General features: G+C 42.2%; 1 protein-coding gene across 1 annotated transcript in view; it reads left to right on the top strand.

The window, feature by feature from the left end:
- LOC115464425 (vomeronasal type-2 receptor 26-like) overlaps nucleotides 1-11,859 on the top strand; it is a 51,398-nt gene extending 39,539 nt beyond the window's left edge. The window contains exons 2-3 of the mRNA XM_030194809.1: nucleotides 3,242-3,365; nucleotides 10,961-11,859. Of these exons, the coding sequence (XP_030050669.1) occupies nucleotides 10,963-11,859 (897 nt within the window). The 5' untranslated portion in view covers nucleotides 3,242-3,365; nucleotides 10,961-10,962. The remainder of the gene's footprint in view (nucleotides 1-3,241; nucleotides 3,366-10,960) is intronic.
- Nucleotides 11,860-20,019: the final 8,160 nt, after the last annotated feature.

Raw genomic sequence — 20,019 nt, 5'->3', positions numbered from 1 at the left:
CCTTGCTTCCTTTGTGTTTGAACTTCCTTGTTTCCACCCTGCCTGGCTGTCTGCAGCTGCATCCTTTCTATGCCTGTGGGGATCCAGTCTTTTGTAGGCTTCCACTACGAACCAAGGCTCACAACCCCAAGACATAACAGTAGTACAGCCCTACCATAAATATTCCACTCTATCTGTTTCATGTTGAATGTTTATTTTGCTTGACTCAATTCCCTCTAACATATAGAGCAACCCACCCCCCTACAATTTGATCCACTGTATCATTGTGATATAATGTGTACCCTAATAACACACTGTCCCATTGATAGTTCTCCTTCCACTAGGTCTCTGAGATGCCTATTATATCTAACTCTTCATTTAGTGCTATATACTCCAACTCTCCCATCTTATCTTTTAGGCTTCTAGACACTTCAATTGAATCCATTAATTGAGTCAATATGGCATCTATATTCAGATTTATCTAAAACCGTGCTTCAAAAGAAAAGCCAAGTGACAACCTTAAAAGCTGGGAAAATGAACTCCTTCACATAATTTAATAATTTTTAATCTTTTCAGTGCTATATGAAAACTTTGGTAGTTCCATAAGAATTTAGATAATAGGGTCTCTATCCTGTTGTATGTTTGTCTATTGAGAAGAAAAGGCAGCTTACATAATATATAGTTTATTTTGGAGTAATCATCAATTTGATAGTATCTAGTCTGCCCCACCAGGATAGATTACATATCACTTCTATAATATAATTTCTGCTATATTCCTTGCTTTCCTCTATTGTAGGATCAAAATATATTTCCAAATATTTATGCTTATTAGGGGACAATTACAAATCAATTTTCTTCACGTCAGCAGATAGAGGACCATTCAATGGCATGATCTCTGTTTTAGAAGCATTCAGTTTGTATCCAGCGACTATAGCATAAACTTTGATAACTTCAAGGATCATTGATATGAAGCCAAGATTCCTTTTATATCAATATTCTCAATGGAGAAGGCTAGATAGTGGGATTCCCCAGGGGTCTGTGCTGGGTCCGCTGCTTTTTAACATATTTATAAATGATCTAGAGGTGGTTGTAACTAGTGAGGTAATGAAATTTGCTGACGACACAAATGTATTCAAAGTTGTTAAATCACGAGAGGATTGTGAAAAATTACAAGAGGACCTTACGAGACTAGGGGACTGGACGTTTAAATGGCAGATGACTTTTAACATAAGAGAGTGCAAAGTGATGCATGTGGGAAAGAGGAACTCAAGCTATAGCTACGCAATGCAAGGTTCCACATTATGAGTCACCGATCAAGAAAGGGATCTCGGTGTTGTTCTTGATACGTTGAAACCTCTGCTCAGTGTGCTGTGGCGGCTAAGAAAGCAAATAGAATGTTAGGTATTATTAGGAAAGGAATAGAAAACAAAAGTGAGGACATTATAATGCCTTTGTATCAGTCCATGGTTTGACCGCATCTTGAATATTGTGTTTAATTCTGGTTGCCGCATCTCAAAAAATATATAGTGGAATTAGAAAAGGTACAGAGAAAGGCAACGGAAATAATAAAGGGGATGTGACAACTGCCCTATGAAGAAAGGCTGAAGTATCTAGGACTCTTCAGCTTGGAGAAGAGATGGCTGAGGGGGAGATATGATAGAGGTCTATAAAATAATGAGTGGAGTGGAACGGGTAGATGTGAATCGTTTGTTTACTCTTTCCAAAAATACTAGGACTAGGGGGCATGCCATGAAGCTACAAAGAAGTAAATTTAATATGAATCAGAGAAAATGTTTCATCACTCAGCGTGTGATTAAACTCTGGAATTCGTTGCCAGAGAATGTAGTAAAGGCGGTTAGCTTAGTGGGGTTTAAAACAGTCTGGACGACTTCCTAAAGGAAAAGTCCATAGATCATTATTTAATTGGCTTGGGGAGAATTCACTGCTTATTTCTGGGATAAGAACCATAAAATGTATTGAACTCTTTTGGGATCTTGCCAGGTATTTGTGACCTGGATTGGCCATTATTGGAAACAGGATGCTGGGCTTGGTGGACCTTTGGTTTGTCCCAGTGTTGTAATACTTCTGTACTAAGCATTGTTCCTTATTGCTATAAGCAAAGGCTCCCATGCAAGATTAAAAAGCAGAGGCAAGAGCAGGCAGCCTTGTCTAATTGCTCTTGTAGCAAATGACTTGACCAATAATACCCCATTTACAGCACAGAGAGCTTGAGCTGGAGGAGGAGTTAAAACCCTTGGTACAAACAGTGGCTTTTTCTGAAGTACTATCTACTTTTGGAAAGGGAGAGAAAAGATTACGAAGTATTGAAAATTTCAATAGGTGGCTCAAAGTCTGGTGTCACCAAGAAGGTTTTAGGTACATGGGAGGATAGGGTAATACATGGAAAGTCCCAAATAAACAATGGTGCAAATAACATAGGAAAATTTTAAAAAACCAACATTTTTTTTGAGCTGCACATTCCTATTTCTTACCAAACCAAGTCAGTTCAAAGAGAGGAGAATATTGTGTAAATAGCCAGTTGCTGTTGGCCTCTGCCTAATTCTTGTCGCTGTTATAAATACTTTTTTTTATTGCTGAAAGAGATAATTTGTAAGTAAAGTTGCTGGTTCAGAACTCCAGCTTGAGACTATACTGAATTATTGAAAGCAAGAAGGGTGCAGCATGAGTGGAAGTGAACAGCTTAATAAGGAGGGGCCCATAGGCGCCCCGTATAAGAGGCTTGGGGAGGCTAAGCCTCCCCAGCCCAATCGTCGACTTCCACTTGTGGTGCAGCCCACCCTCCCGCCCCGCGCATTTTCATCTTTTATTTCCGTGGCAGTGACGTCAATGAAGAAAAAGACTACAGGCTCGCCGCCAGCTTCTCCCTTCTCTCTGCTCTCGCGGAAACAGGAAATGCATCACGGGACACTGTGTGCAGAGAGAAGGGAGAAGCTGGCGGCGAGCCTGTAGTCTTTTTCTTCATTGACGTCGCTGCCACGGAGCGTATGGAGGTAAGCTCCGCCCCCTTTAGCCTCCCCAAACAGTTGGGCTACCGACTGTCTATGAGGGGCCCTAATTTTAAAAGTAACCAGTAAAATAAGAAAGATCAGAACACATGAGATTTCCATTTCAAGCTGAATTTCAGATTCCAAAGGCTTGAAAGTAGAAATTGTCCCATAGGTGGACAGAATGTAAACCTGCATGGTAACAATCACAGGTGAAGGTTATATCAAATTACCTAGATTTTTCTTTCAATATGTAGACACCTCAATCCAAATGCAATGAGGGCTGCCCACCTGGCTTCAGGAAATTAACCAGGAAAGGAGAGCCCATCTGCTGCTTTGACTGTATTCCATGTCCACAGGGAGAGATCTCCAACCAAAGTGGTAAGTGATATCATGTGGCATGTCAGTGACTGTGGGTTATTTGCTATGGTGCTCAATTTTAAAAGAGAAAAATGTCTCAAACGTGGCACAAAGTGGCAGATGGACATTTTTCTCTCTCAAACGTCTAAATTGCAATTTTCAAAACTCAGAATTGGGACGTTTTACTCTCCAGTTCACCTAAATTGCAAGGAGGAATGTTGAAGGTGTGTTGGAACTTGAGCAGGCTTTAAATTTGGATGGTTTTTATGCTACAATGGAACAGAAAAATAGGTTCCAGGCAAAAAAGAAGTACGGTTTTCTCTGGACCAGTTCTTGTCACGACTAAGTCTGAGAAAGATACTCTAACTAGTGGAGGAGTGGCCTAGTGGTTAGGGTGGTGGACTTTGGTCCTGAGGAACTGAGTTTGATTCCCACTTCAGGCACAGGCAGCTCCTTGTGACTCTGGGCAAGTCACTTCACCCTTCATTGCCCCTTGTAAGCCGCATTGAGCCTGCCATGAGTGGGAAAGCGCGGGGTACAAAAGTAACATAAATAAATAACTGAACAGCTGATCACTGAAGGATGAAGGCATGACTCCCCCTTAATCTCCCAGTGGTCATTGACCCCCTCCCAACACCCCTTTCCCAAAGATGTGATACTGGCAGTAGATACCAGGCTGTATAACAGCTCCAGATGTTATGGCCATTTCTATGACAATAGCAAGCTAGTGGATGGAGTAGCTTCATGGTCATTTCAATGGACAGTGAATAATGGGACTCAGGTTCAATTTCTAATATAGCTCTTTCATTTCAGTACAAATATGTGAGTCCTCCTGAAACATAGAAATTATAGATAGATAGATAGATAGATACACAAGAAATTTTCTGGTTCGATTATGGCTGTGTGCTAGACATTACATTGAAACATTTTCAGCAAAACTTTTCAATTCGGATGTCATATCAAAAATGCCCCTCCACAGCTCCTACTGTGTAAGAGGTATGCAAAAAATATTATGGAGAATGAGAAATCTACATAGGCCATAGTCATCCGTTTTTCTCAATTGGATGAGTGTCAATTTTATTTTGTACTTTGAGGAACATTACCCTAGATAATAATTCCCAAGCTCACCCTCCATTTTAAGGGGGGAAATTATCAATGTGGCTGCCATTAAGAGGTGTGTTTTACTGTTAATGTTTGGCCATGTTGATAACTATTCCCCGTAATGGATCAGAATTTGGAATATTGAGACTTTAGAGGGACGATATCAATGTGGGCTACCATTAAGAGGTGCTATTTTACTGTTAACCTGGGTTATAAGTAACATGGTGTCATTGCATAAAATGGACCTGTGCTCAAATGACACAAGTTAGTGGTAGAATGACCTGTCTTATGATAGCAAGCATTGATAACTTCTTCATTATCTGGATTTAAACTACCAGTTCTTTGTGGAATGGGAATGTCAGGCTTATGATTGGGATGGTCTAGCTGGTCTATTTGTTATTTTGCATTTTGTGTTATCTAATATATTAATTTGTTCCAATGTGTCTACCTGCATTCATAACCATCTCCTGATGTCACTCTCCTCCAACGTTCTCCGTCCCTCCCTCCCAGTTCCAGAGTCCCCCTCCCTCCCAGTTCCAGGGTCGTCGTCCCTTCCTGCCTCCCTCCCTCTATTCCAGTCCTCTATAACCAAGTCGGGGTTACGGCGGCCGGCAGCAGCGGTAAACAGCATGCAGACTCGGCCCTTTTCTCTCTCTCAGCTCTGGTCCCGCTTTGCGGAAACAGGAAATGAGGACGGGACCAGAGCTGAGAAAGAGAGAGAAGGGCGGAGCCTGCACGCTGTTTAATGCTGCTGCTGGCCGCCGTAACCCAGATGAGGTAAGTCAAGATGACTTTTAAAATTCGGAGGGAGGAGGCCTGGAACTGGAAGGGAGGAAGGGAGGGAGGAAGGAAGGGACGACGACCCTGAAACTGGGAGGGAAGGGACAACCCTGGAACTCGGAGGGAGGGGGGAGGGAAGGGGAGAGAGAGGGGAGGGAGTGAGGGAGGGTGGCCTGGAAGTCGGAGGGACTGGAAATGGGAGGGGGGCCTGGAACTTGGAGGGAGGTGGAGAGGGGAGTTGTGATGCAAATGTGGGGGGGGAGGGCAAGAGACAGAGGAGAATTGCTGCACCACGATGGATGGAGGGGACAGGGGAGAGATGCTGCACATGGATGGATGGAGGGGGCAGGGCACAGAGGATGTTTGCTGCATATGGATGAATGCAGGGGAGAGAGCATAATTGATGCACACGGGACACACACTACACTCTCTCACTCACACAGACAGACACACACATTCTGTCTCTCAATCACACACTGTCTCTCAATCACTCTCTCTCTCTCTCTCTATCTGACACACACTCTTTCTCTCTCACACATACTCACTCTCTGACACATACTCATTCACTCTCTCACACATACTCAATCACTCTCACACATACTCTCTCCTAACGGTTCCCTTACAAACATAATTGCCATTAGAGGACAACCTTGCTAGCGCCCGTTTCATTTCTTTCAGAAACGGGCCTTTTTTACTAGTTTGTTAAATAATTGTCATTAGTGAAAACTGAGTTTCTTGATCATAAGAAAATACATTTTCCAATAAATAAAAAAAATGCTTTGTATAGGAGAAAGGCTACTAATGTTAAGCTTAAAGTTAGGCGCCAAATACAATTAGGTGTGACCATTTACAGCAGAAATTCTCCACAAAGTCCTCAGGACTCACCTAGCCAGTCAAGTTTTCAGAATACCCACAATGAATATGCATGAGACAGATCTGCTTGGCCTACTTCCATTGTGTGCAAATCTATCTCATGCATATTCAGTGTGGGTATGCTGAAAATCTGACTGGCTAGGTGTGTCTTGACGACTGGATTGAGATCTCTTGATTTACACCAACAAAACCTCGGTATAAAACCCTGTCCATAAATTAGGCATGGATCCCCTTAATTCTATTACAATGTGCATAAATTAAAGGAATGCCCCTGATTCACCCATAACCTTCCCATGGCTGTGCCCCCTTTTTATCACCAATATTTGCTTGTTAAAACCTCAATTATTGGTGTCAATTGGCTAGTTATTCAATTTAATTGCTTGCACAAATTGGGTAGAGATGGGGTGTCCTAACTGGCTCCAGGTTTAAAAATGGCACCACGACCCCCCTAGTGGTAATTTCAAGGCACTACCTCTAGATGTCAGCTTTCCATACATGTTTGGGTGGTCGGTTGAGGGAGGACTTCCTGGAAGGGGTGCTTCTTTGGTACTTCAACCCTTGAGGACTGGGTTACATATGGTGGATAATTGCTCACAATATGGTGGGGTAGTTGCCAGGGAGCAGACATTAGAGGGATTGTGAACTGGCAGATGGCATCAAGTGGGTTTCCTGTAAAGGGCTTGTATTAAAGACTTTCCATCAGAGGGGTGGAATAGATACCTTTGGGGACCTGGGGGGACTGGACATCAGAAGGTGTTGATTATCAGGTTGGGATTGATGTCTGGGGACTGTCGCAGACAGCAGGTGCTTCTTGCAAAAATGTTGCTGCTTCTGTGGTAATTCCCTTTACCTCTCCATTGCTGTAACAGGAGAAAGTTCTGCTTAGAGAGCTTCCTATTCTAAGTTTTAAAGGGGTTTAAGAGATCCTTTATTGCACCAGAGCATATAGAGAAGCTGTACGTAATAACAGAATACTGATTGTCCCTTTGTCTTTTATCCTCTGAACTTCATCCTTCATGCAAAATTAAGGCAGTCGTTTATTGTCTTCCTTCTATTGTCTGTCTGATATTTGACTTTAACCTATGCATTTTCCTTTTTTAATTTTGAATGTTAAAACAACTTATTGTCATTACTTGTGAAAGCAGTACAGCAAACACTGAATAAACTCTGGCCTCCACCTACTCATCTTGCAGCTAAAAGAAAAAAGAGGGTAATTTAAAAAAACAGAGGGTGAATTGAGAATGGGGGGGGGGGGGGTATATTTATTTATTTATATATTTATTGCATTTGTATCCCACATTTTCCCACCTCTTTGCAGGCTCAATGTGGCTTACAATGCATCATGAATAGTGGAAATATATAAGAAAATAGACATTTAGTATTGCAAAAAGATCTTGGGTAAACATGATAATGATAATGATAAAGCATGATAGTAGTATAACAAGCAAATATCATAAGGCAGTTCTGGACATATGTGTAGGAGTTCACATTTGTTGATCTTTTTGGTATGCCTTGTCAAAGAGATGGGTCTTCAGTAGTTTGCGGAAGTTAGTTAGTTCATAAATCATTTTTAAGTTGCGCGGCAGCGCGTTCCAGAATTGTGTGCTCAAGTAGGAAAAGGTTTATGCATGCGTTAGTTTGTATTTTAGACCTTTGCAGTTGAGGAAATGAAGATTAAGGAATGTGCGGGATGTTTTTTTTAGCGTTCCTGGGTGGTAAGTCTATCAGGTCTGACATGTAGGCTGGGGCATCTCCATGAATGATTTTGTGAACTAGGGTACATATTTTGAACGTGATGCGTTCTTTGAGTGGGAGCCAGTGTAGCTTTTCTCATAGGGTTTTAGCACTTTCATATTTTGTTTTACCGAATATGAGTCTAGCTGCAGTGTTCTGGGCTGTCTGAAGTTTCTTGATTATTTGCTCTTTGCAGCCAGCAGAGAGTGCGTTGCAATAGTCTAGATGGCTGAGTACCATTGATTGTACCAGGTTACGGAAGACAGTCCTTGGGAACTCTCTTTGCTGTGCATAAGACAGACAGTTAAATAGACCTACCAAAAAGTCTTTCACCCTAGCACTTCATTGTCCTCAGTGCTTTTTGGTACATAAAGGAACTACAATCAGACCAAGTAAAGTACAGATTTTCTTTTAACCATGGAAGAACAGAATAATTCATTCCCTTCTATGTCTGCGATCAGACCCCCTGAAGAAACTCAACCCCATTACACCCATTTACTGTATTCCATTCCACTGACCACTAATCCTTACTACCAAAATATGATGCGAAAAAGTCCATCGACCTTAGTCAAGCAGGGTAGAGACGGTAGCTGCCAGAAAGTCAAAGGAAAAAAAGATGAATTCAGATTAGAACTATGAAAATAACTGACCTTGTAAATCTTATTTTTTTTGTTTCTATTTACATACTTTAAAATGAGACTGGGGAGGTGGGATTTATTATTCAGAAGCAATTCAGCCAGGTAATACTTTCAATTCCTCAACTGCCTGACATGGAAACATCCTGACCCTATTGTTTCAGAATTAATTCCTTCATATCCATATGTCTGGTTGATATTATCTATGGTGGCACAGATATTATAACCATGCAAACAAAACATATGTTCTGATACATACTCTTGCTAATTATTCCATATTTTGATTTTCTAAAAGAAACAAAATGATTTCTTAAGGTACTGATTGAGTTTCCCATTTGGTTCAATCACGATTCTTCTATTTGAACACCAAACATGTAAGGGTCAAAATTAAGGCAGTGGTGGTGAGCATTTTTTTTTTAGATACGGCCAGTGTTATTCCCAGATATTCAATACTGGGCCATGTCCAGGCACTGGCATTGAATATCAAGGTTTAAGCTGTTGACTATCTTATATTCAGCATTTAACTATCCATGTGACACTGCACTAAGATAGGACTGTGTTTTATATAGTCTGATTTGGCTGCTTAACTTAAGCAATTAAGTGCTAAATATTGGCACTTAACTGCATAAGTTCTGATTCCATCCCCAGACCGACAACAAATTAGCCAGCTTTCTTTTTAGTGATCTGTGATGATATTCCATGACACTAACCAGTCAAGAGCAACTGAATATCTGCAGATAGCCCTGAACAAGTGAATTCACCAGCCAGAAGCCATTTGCAGCTGGTTAAATCACTTTGAATATCAATCTTACATTGATAATGATGCTCACTTTCTAGAAATAGATGTGGTAGCCATGTTAGTCCACTTTGAAAGATAATAGAAATAAAAGAAAAGAAAACATAGAAAAGAAAATAAGATGATACCTCTTATATATTGTTATTTATCAACATTTGCTTATTTCCAATCTGATCAAGAAGGGCTACCTTCAAAAGCTAATCAAAAAATGTTTTAAGTTAATCCAATAAAAAAAGGTATCATCTTATTTTCTTTTCTATGTTTTATTTTCTTTTATTTCTATTGATTACCTAGAAAATAGATCAAACATAAAAGGAAGAAAAGGGATGAGATATATAGGAAACAATCCGCCTCATAATCGAAAGTGAAAGACGCCCATATTTCGACCCAAATCGGGAGATGGGCGTCTTTCTCCCGTGGGCGACCAAATCGGTATAATTGAAACCCGATTTTGGTCGTCTTCAACTGCACTCTGTCGCAGGAACGACCAAAGTTGATGGGGGCGTGGCATAGGCGTGGTGAAGGCGGGACTGGGGCGTTGTTATCGGCCGAGGAGAGATGGCCACCTTCGGCCGATAATCGAAAAAACAAAAAAGGCGGGTTTGCTGTGATTTTGGGTCACTTTTTTTGGACCCTTTTTTTCATGAACAAGTCCCAAAAAAGTGCCCCAACTGCCCAGATGACCACCGGAGGGAATCGGGGATGACCTCTCTGAACTCCCCCAGTGGTCACGAACCCCCTCCCACCAAAAAAAAGAACTTTAAAAACCTTTTTTTCCAGCCTGTATGCCAGCCTAAAATGTCATACCCAACTCCATGACAGCAGTATGCAGGTCCCTGGAGCAGTTGTTATTGGGTGCAGTGGACTTCACCCAGGTGAGCCCAGGCCCATCCCCCCTACCTGTTACACTTGTGCTGGTAAATGGGAGCCCTGCAAACTGCCCCCAAAACCCACTGTACCCACATGTAGGTGCCCCCCTTCATCCCTTAGGGCTATGGTAATGCTGTAGAGTTGTGGGCAGAAGGTTTTGGGGGTGATTTGAGGGGCTCAGCACCCAAAGGAAGGGAGCTATGGACTTGGGAGGAATTTTTCTTTTTTTTTTTTTTACTTTTTACAAGAGCCCCCTAGGGTGCCCGGTTGGTGTCCTGGCATATGAGGGGGACCAGTGCACTACGAATCCTGGCCCCTCCCATGACCCAATGCCTTGGATTTGTTCATTTTTGAGCTGGGCGCCTTCGGTCTCCATTATCGCTGAAAAACCATACCGCCCAGCTCAAATCCGCACAAATCCGATGCATTTGGCCGGCACAAACCGTATTATTGAAAAAAAAGATGGATGACCATTTTTTTCAAAAATACGGTCTGTCCCGCCTCTTCACGTACCCGTTTTCGGACATATACGCCCATGGAGATGGGCATTCGCATTCGATTATGCCCCTCCACATCAGCCATGTGTTTTTTATTTAGTGAGATGAGTTCAAATTATTCTTAGCAAAGTGTCTGTCTACAGTCATACTGATTCTGATTTGTAAGTGGCTGATGTGCATCAAAACATCTTCACCCTTCTAAACTTCAGGATATTATAGAGAAACATTAGCTGCTGTAGTCTGAGATATAGAGAATTAACTTATTGTTCATGCACTATCCCAAAACCAATGCTGTTTATGAGATATTGAGACAATATTCATCTTCCTCAGATATGGACAACTGTGTGAAATGTCGAGAAGACCATTGGCCCAATCATAAGAGAGACACCTGTATCCTAAAACCAACAGTTTTCCTGTCCTATGAAGAGGTTCTTGGGATAGCTTTGATTACCAGCAGCATTTTCTTTTTTCTTATCAATACAATCATTTTGGGAATCTTCATTATTTACCGAGATACACCTATTGTGAAAGCCAATAACCGGAACATCAGCTATATCCTCCTCATCTCCCTCCACATCTGCTTTCTATGCTCTTTGATGTTCATTGGCCGTCCTGAACCTGTGACCTGCATCCTCCGCCACACTACCTTTGGTATGACATTCTCTATCTCACTCTCTTCCATACTAGCTAAAACCATCACTGTGATTATGGCCTTTCATGCAACCAAGCCTGGAAGTAAGCTCCGGAAATGGATGGGTTCCAGGATCTCATATACTATAATACTTTCCTGCTCTCTTTTTCAATTTACTCTCTGTCTCATCTGGTTGTTTACTGCTCCCCCATTCTCATATCATAACATGCAATCAGAAACTGGGGCAATAGTAATTGAATGTAACGAAGGGTCAATGATTGCATTTTACTGTGTTCTGGGTTTCCTAGGATTTCTGGCTTCTATCAGCTTCATCACTGCATTCTTATCAAGAAATCTACCTGACAGTTTCAATGAGGCCAAGTACATTACTTTCAGCATGCTGGTGCTCTGCAGTGTTTGGATAAGTTTTATCCCAACATATCTGAGCACAAGAGGAAAATACATGGTAGCAGTGGAGATATTTGCCATACAAGCTTCAAGTGCTGGACTGCTGGGATGTATCTTTATGCCCAAATGTTGTATTATCCTATTGAGGCCTGATATGAATAGCAGGAAATATCTTACAAAAAACAACTGAAATGAATGTTTGATTTTTTGAAATCCTGTGGAACTGTCTTTGATTTAGATCTTTAATTCATATGATAATTAATGCTTAGGTTTTTCTATCCCTTAGTCTTGCATTCACTCCTAGAACCCTACTACTCAAATCCCCTTGGGCCATCTATCCCCCAATATTCAGTGGCACTAAAGCAGACAGTACCGCTGATTATTGCCTCTGATTGCCAATAGAACAATTCACAGGTCAAAGACAGTGTGGGAGGCAGCATTAGGGGGGAGCCCGGAGTTATGCCGGTGCCTTTAATATTCAATGCCATCACCCTCATTGCTCAGTGGCCTAATTTAGGACAGCTCAAAAGCTGTCATATATTAGGCCACTAAGAGATGAGGGTGCCAGCATTGAATATTGGCCGGCACCCAATTAACATTTTTAATGTGCTTTTATTGCCTTGATCCCCCTCCTAGACCCCTCTTTCCCTCTAGCCCGAGCAACCACCAGGGGTGTAGCCACGGGTGGGCCTGGGTGGGCCTCAGGCCCACCCAGCAGTGGAGCACCTTCATTAGAACGGCAGTGGAGGGAGCAGGCTGAGCTCTGATCCTGCATCTGCCTCCCTCTTTCTAACCCGGAAGCATCTCCTCTGCCGCGTCTCGCCCCCATTATTACAACTTCCTGTTTCTCCTGGGGCAGGACACGGGCACGTGGCAGAGGAGATGCTTCCAGGTTAGAACGAAGCAGGAGGCAGCATGAATTGCTACCGCTAGTCCGCTGCTGCTGAGACAAAGGGAGGTAGATGCAGGATTGTGGCGGCAGTAGGTAGGCAGCGTCTGGGAAGCACTGCTGTGAGAGAGAGGGAGGCAGATGCAGGATCGGAGCTCAGCCTGCTTCCTCCAATACCGGGGCTGTTAAGGGTGGTGCCCTATTGAAGAGAGGGAGAGTTGGGGGGAGGTCTCCTTTCAAAAAGATAGATGCTGCATGGGGAGGCATGAGGTAGAGAGGGGCAAGAGAGAGAGAATTGTGGGACATTGGGTAGAGAGGGGTAAGAAAGGAAAAAATCATGCATGGGGAGGGGAGAGGGACAAGAGAGGGAGAAATGTTGGACATTGGGGTAGTGGGGAGGGAGAGATAGTAAATGTTGGACAGTGTCTTTCTTCTATGTTTGTGCAGCGCTGCGTACGCCTTGTAACGCTATAGAAATGCTAAATAGTAGTAGTAGTAGTAGGGGTGGTGAGGAGGGGAAGATAGATGGTGAAAAATTGGACATGATGGTGGAGGGCAGGAAGAGATGTTGTAGGGGGAAGCGAGAGATGTTGGATGGGGCACAAGGGAGGGGGAGAGCCAGAAATGTTGGACATGGCCTTGGAAGGGAGGAAGAGAGAAAATGCTGCATGGGGGGAGGGGGAAGAGAAGTGTTGGACCCATGGCACAAGAGAGGGAGAAATGGTAGAAAGTGGGAGAGAGGGAGATATATTGGACCTAGGGGTGAATGAGAGGGAGAGAGAAACACAGGAGGTGGAGAGGGGAGAAAGGAGGAGATGTTGGATTCAGGAGCAGAAGGGTGATGGAGAGATGCTGAACAGTGGGAGTGAGGGAAGAGAGAGGGAGAAATGTTGGAACATGGGAGAGAGGGCAGGAGGGAGCAGATGCTGGGCTAGAAGGGTGGAGGGAAGGAAGATGGTGGAACCATGTGGGAGAGGCCAGGAGGGAGAGGAAGAGGGTGGCAAGGAAATAAATAAATAAAAAGTTAGTGATTACAGAGGATAGAAATATGGGAATGGAGGGCTGAGGAAGGAGTGAGATGGTGAAATGGAAAAGCTAGTGGGTGAGAGAAAAAGATGAAAATCTGAGAGCTGTAAACTAAAAAGGAGGAGAACAGTGAGAGGGTGAAATTTGAGTTGACAGCAAGGCAGAAAGAAGAAAAAAGAGAGGAAAGAGCTAAAAATAAGAACACTCAATATGTCAGAAGCAGGTGTAGTGAAGGTAAAAGAAGACAAATGGACAGCAGCCACTTGAAAGAGAATTAGAAGACAGACAGGAAAGCAGAAAAGAAACTGCAACCAACATGATGGAAAAATACAATGTCCAGACCACAAAGGTAGAAAAAAGCAATGTATTTTGAATGTTTTAAATGGAATATGTTGGCTTTGGGAAATCTACATAGCAAATGTGTTTGTATCGTGTTCAGGAGAAAGGAAATGTATTTCTGTTTTTATTTCTCCAGTGTTGAAGTACATGCTAAGTTTAACTTTTTGGGGTTCTGAGTTCAATTTTTGTCTAAATATTATTATTTCTGATACGTGATCCCTTGTTCTGTATTTGGTGAGGGTCTGTTGGTGTGACAGTACTGGCAGGTTGGGAAATCGGAGGGAAGGCAGGGAGGAGAGGGGATCAGGGAGGGGGCCCTAGCATGTCTAGCACCAGTTCTGATCCTTGCTGTATAGCTGGTAGGGATCCCAAGCCTCCCCAGCTGAGGACTTCCTCCAAAGACGGCCAGAACTTCATTCTACCAAGCTCTGCAGTCGGTGACAGCATCCTTGAGTCATACCTATGGTGGGGAAGACTTTGCTGAAACTCAAGCAAGATCGAGGCACCATGATTCTGATCGCTCCTTTTTGGCCGCGTCAGATATGGTTCCCTGTTCTCTGGAGTTGTCCTCCGAAGAACCGTGGAGATTGGAGTGTTTTCCGACCCTCATTACTCAGAACGAGGGGGCGCTTCTGCATCCCAACCTCCAGTCCCTGGCTCTCATGGCCTGGATGTTGAGGGCGTAGACTTCGCCGCCTTGGGTCTCTCCGAGGGTGTCTCCCGTGTCTTGCTTGCTTCCAGGAAAGATTCCACGAAGAAGAGTTACTTTTTTCTATGGCGGTCTGGTGTGACAAAAAGGCCCTAGATCCTCACTCGTGCCCTACACAGACCCTGCTTGAATACCTTCTGCACTTGTCCAAGTTTGGTCTTAAGACCAACTCTGTAAGGGTTCATCTTAGTGCGATTAGTGCATATCATTACCGTGTGGAAGGTAAGCCGATCTCGGGACAGCCTTTAGTTGTTCGCTTCATGAGAGGTTTGCTTTTGTCAAAGCCCCCCATCAAACCTCCTACAGTGTCATGGGATCTCAATCTCATTCTCACCCAGCTGATGAAACCTGCTTTTGAGATACTGGATTCCTGCCATTTGAAGTACTTGACCTGAAGGTAATTTTCTTGGTGGCAGTCACTTCAGCTCACAGAGTCAGTGAGTTTCAAGCCTTGGTAGCTCATACTCCTTATACTAAATTTTATCATAACAGAGTAGTCCTCCGCACTCACCCTAAGTTCTTGCCAAAGGTGGTGTTGGAGTTCCACCTGAACCAGTCAATTGTCTTGCCAACATTCTTTCCCTGTCCTCATACCCGCCCTGCTGAACGCCAGCTGCACACATTGGACTGCAAGCGAGAATTGACCTTCTACCTGGAGCGGACAAAGCCCCACAGACAGTCCGCCCAATTGTTTGTTTCTTTTGATCCCAACAGAAGGGGAGTGGCTGTCGGGAAAAGCACCATATCCAATTGGCTAGCAGATTGCATTTCCTTCACTTACGCCAGGCTGGGCTAACTCTTGAGGGTCATGTCACGGCTCATAGTGTTAGAGCCATGGCAGCGTCAGTGGCCCACTTGAAGTCAGCCACTATTGAAGAGATTTGCAAGGCTGCAACGTGGTCATCTGTCCACACATTCACATCTCATTACTGCCTCCAGCAGGATACCCGACGCGACAGTCGGTTTGGGCAGTCGGTGCTGCAGAATCTGTTTGGGGTTTAGAATCCAACTCCACCCCCCTAGGCCCATTTTTATTCTGTTCCAGGCTGCACTCTCTGTTAGTTGGATAAGTTTTAGGTCAATCTCAGTTATGTCCTCGCCGTTGCGAGGCCCAATTGACCCTGTTTGTTGTTTTGAGTGAGCCTGGGGGCTAGGGATACCCCACATGTGAAAACAAGCAGCCTACTTGTCCTCGGAGAAAGCGAAAGCTACATACCTGTAGAAGGTATTCTCCGAAGACAGCAGGCTGATTGTTCTCAGCAACCCGCCCACCTCCCCTTTGGAGTTGTCTCTTCCTTTGTCTTGCTATTCTACTGGACTGAGGAGCATGCTCTCGTTGCGGGCGGGAAGGCGGTCGCGCATGTGCATCGTGCATGCGCACGCAAGGGCTAGCAAATGTTGTTGCTAGGAAGATCTCCAATCTGGGGCTGCCGTTGGACGTCACCCACATATGAGAACAATCAGCCTGCTGTCATCGGAGAATACCTTCTGCAGGTATGTAGCTTTCGCTTTGGGGTAGGAGTGGATAAACATGTCCTGCTGCAGTATGTGCAGCCCAAGTCACTCCTTGTGTGTGTGTGAGACTAACAAGTTAGTTACTTCTTCCATTAAAGGCCTGGTTGAAGGGCCAAGCTTTCACCTGCTTCCTGAAGTAGAGATAGTCTTGTGTTAAGCGGAGCCTTTCAGGCAGTGCATTCCAGAGTGTGAAGGCTACTCCGGAGAAGGCTCGCTTGCGGGTATCACATTGTATAATGTCTTTTGGAGAGGGCGTGGTTATAGTAGGGATTAATTCTAGACATAGGTGTCTAAAGTTAGGATGTTAAATTATTTTATAAAATACCAGCATGACAGGGATGCTTGAATACTTATGCTAGCCATGTTCATATCTGAATACAGATGATATAAAGGTAACTCATATCATTTTATATGTTAAGCATAGAAAGGTCTCCTCCCACCTGCCATCTGCCCCAAACTCCAGTAGTTTAGTCTAGTTTAATTTAGAACACTTATATTCCACTCAATCGTCAGTTCAGGGCAGGTTACAGAATAAAATATGTCAAAATATTCTCCACGTAATGGATATCTAACATACAAAAATTTAAAAAACATATATCTGTTCAAGATACTAATACTAAACCCCAGCTTTCACCCAAACCCCATTAGATGGTCAAATGACAATGAAACATCGCATTGGGGTTATATCTGAAATATGTATACAACGGATAGGATCGATCAAAGTGTTTTTTGTGCTAAAATTGATGGACTCATTTCTTTAGGGAATTTTAGTGAAGCAAATGTATTTGATAAATGGAATAAATATAATAAAAGTGTATTGGATGATATTGCTCCCTGGAAAGTGAAGAGAATTAGTGGAGTCAAAAAATGGTTAGATGAAGAATTGAAACACAGCGGGATTCTAGGAGGTTGGAAAGAGTAAGATGCAAGGGGCTTTGTCGGATGCCTGTGCCACCAGGCTCACCCTCTCACCCATTTTTTAAAAATCTTTTGTTACAGCCTTTGGGGAATACACCAGGCAGATTGGGGTTATTCTCATTTGTTTATGCGAATGTTATTACAATCCTGAAGCATTCTCTAATAGAGTAGGTTGAAATCTTGAGAGGAATACAGAATTGTGCAGAGCTTATAGAACAGTGAGCTATTTGTTTTTGTCTAAAGCTTAATCGGGACAAAACACAATTTTTATAGATAGGCTCAATTGAGAATATAATGGGTAAAGAACTTTTTACTATTGGGAATAATACTTTTAAATTTGCTCTTCTCACATGTACTTTAGGGATTGAGGTGGACAGTCAGCTTAACATGGTAGATCAGGTAAATAAAGTGGTAAAGAGTTCTTTGTTTCTGTTGAGAAAATTAAGAGCTATATAAAGAAATTTTGAGTTATCCTATTTCAGACTTGTACAATCTGTGTTGCTTTCCAAGTTAGATTACCGCAACATTGTGTATATGGAATGTACCAGTATGGTTTTGAAAAATCATCAGGCAGTTCAAAATTTAGCGATTACATTAATTTATTTCACTATGTTGCGATGAACCAATATCTCCATATCTTCTTAAACTTCATTGGTTACCTGTGGTAGTGAGGTATTATTTTAAATTGTGCTCTATGGTCTTTCAGTCCTTTATGGGATTCTCCATCCCACTTTTGGGTTCTTCTCTCTATTAAATAGACAACTAGTATGAGATCTAGTTGCCTTAAAATTTCCTTCAGTTGGTTCAGTTAAGTCTATTATACAGCTATCTGCATCCTTGTCTTATAAAGCTGCCTAAGTTTGGAATTCCCTTCCTATTTCAGTCCATGCTTTAAGGGACTACTGAAGTTTTTGAAAACATCTACAAACATTTTAATTTAAGAATGATGTGGGCTAATGTATATCTCTGATTATGATATAGATTGTAATTCCTGGATTATTGTTTAGGTTCTTGTTATTGTGATCCACATAGAACTATATAGGCTTTTGAGGAATATAAAGCTGATATGTAATGCAATGTAAAGTAAATTCTCCTGGAAGGGATTTCCATAGTTTAGCCCCTTTACCCAATAATGTCCATTGTTCTGTACCTACCAATCGACAGACATTTCTTGATTGTCTAATAAGTTTCAAATGATGAATTGAGCATAAATTTTTGTAAGGGGTATATATTGCCATAAAATCTTTTAGTTAGCCTGGACTTAAACCATAAAAACTTTTAAAAATTAAAATTAAAACTTTAAATTCAATTCTGGCCAGCTCTAGTAACTAGTGAAGTATCCAATGGTCATACTTGCCCCCCCCCCCAAAAAAAAAAAAAATCAACTTGGCCATCACATTCTGAACTCCTGCAATTTATCTAGTTGCTTTTGAGGAAGACCAATAAAAATTATATTTCAATAATCTATTGTAGCAAGAATTAGAGGGGCGATACGATGTCTAAGTCTGAATTTCAAACTCTGAACAGGAAAGAAGGGCATTTTCAACAAAAAAAGTCTATATGTTTTTTTAACTATTTTGAAAAACGTTTTGTGATTTGGACGTTTTGTTTTTTGGTCCATTTTCAAACAAAAACGTCCAAATGCAAAACGCACAAAATCAAACCATTAGGATACAGACCATAAGAAAAGTTTCAGTCACTGGAAGGCATTCATAGAGGATAACAAAGTTCAAACTGCTGTAGAATCAGTCACTTACTTCTATTACATCTGAAAAATTATTTTGTAGGAAGACTAATATTTCGGAATATCAAAACATTCAGAAAAATGAGAGACTAGTGCTTGTTCTGACTGTGGTGCTAGTGTCCATCAGAAGGGAAATCAAGCAATGAACCATAGAATCTATTCGGAAGTTAAAATAGTTGCATATAGAAAGTGTGGTAAAAGCGTCATTGAGGACAGCCTCACAGTCCACCAGAGAATCCATGTAGCAGTGAAACAATATACATGCCCTGGGTATGGTAAATGCTTTAGGCAGAAGGCAGACCTCTCAATACACAAGAAAATCCACAATAGAGTGAAACCATTCACATGTTCTAAGTATGGTAAAATTTTTGGTTGTAATGTAAATCTCAAAGTGCATCAGAGAGCCCACATGGTAGAGAAACTATTTGCATGTATAAAGTGTGGTAAAAGCTTTGGTCAGAAGGTAAACCTCACAGTGCACCAGAGAATCCACACAGGAGTAAAATTTACATGTCCTCAGTGTGGTAAAAGATTCACAGGCAAGACATCCCTTATAGTTCACCAGAGAATCCACGCAGGTGTAGAACCATTTACATGTTCTGAGTGTGGTAAAAGCTTCAGAAAGAAGGCATTGCTTGCAGTGCACCAGAGAATCCACACAGGAGTAAAACCATATATAAGTGCAGAGTGTAATAGAAGCTTCTGCTGGCAGGGAAACCTCACAGTGCACCAGAAAATGTACACATGAGTGAAACCATTTAAATGTATAGAGTGTAATAAAAGCTTTTGTTGGAAGGTAAACCTCACAATGCATCAGAGAATACACACAGGAGTAAAACCATTTATGTGTTCTGAGTGTGGTAAAAGCTGTGGTTGGTAAGAAAGCCTCACATGGCATCAGAGAATCCACACAGGGATGAAACCATTTACATGCACTGGGGAGGTAAAAGCTTCAGTTGCATTGGGACAGGTAAATAGGGAATGTACTCTCTTGCTATGAAGTATGAAAAAATAGCACTCTGGTATTTAGATATATGTAATGAGATCTCCTTTTTATGTATAGATCTGAAGTCAAAGTCCAAAACTACTGATAAACAATAGATACAAGGCTCAGATGTTATATAAAAAAATAGAATGCTTGGCATTAGGTAGAAAAATGGAAATGTGACATTTCAGGAAAACAATAGGGGACCCATGGGGGCACTGCAGT

The sequence above is a fragment of the Microcaecilia unicolor genome, chromosome 3 (assembly GCF_901765095.1).
Source record: "Microcaecilia unicolor chromosome 3, aMicUni1.1, whole genome shotgun sequence".
Taxonomy (NCBI): Eukaryota; Metazoa; Chordata; class Amphibia; order Gymnophiona; family Siphonopidae; genus Microcaecilia; species Microcaecilia unicolor.
The sequence above is the reverse complement of the archived record's forward strand: the minus strand, read 5'-3'. Positions and strand labels throughout refer to the sequence as shown.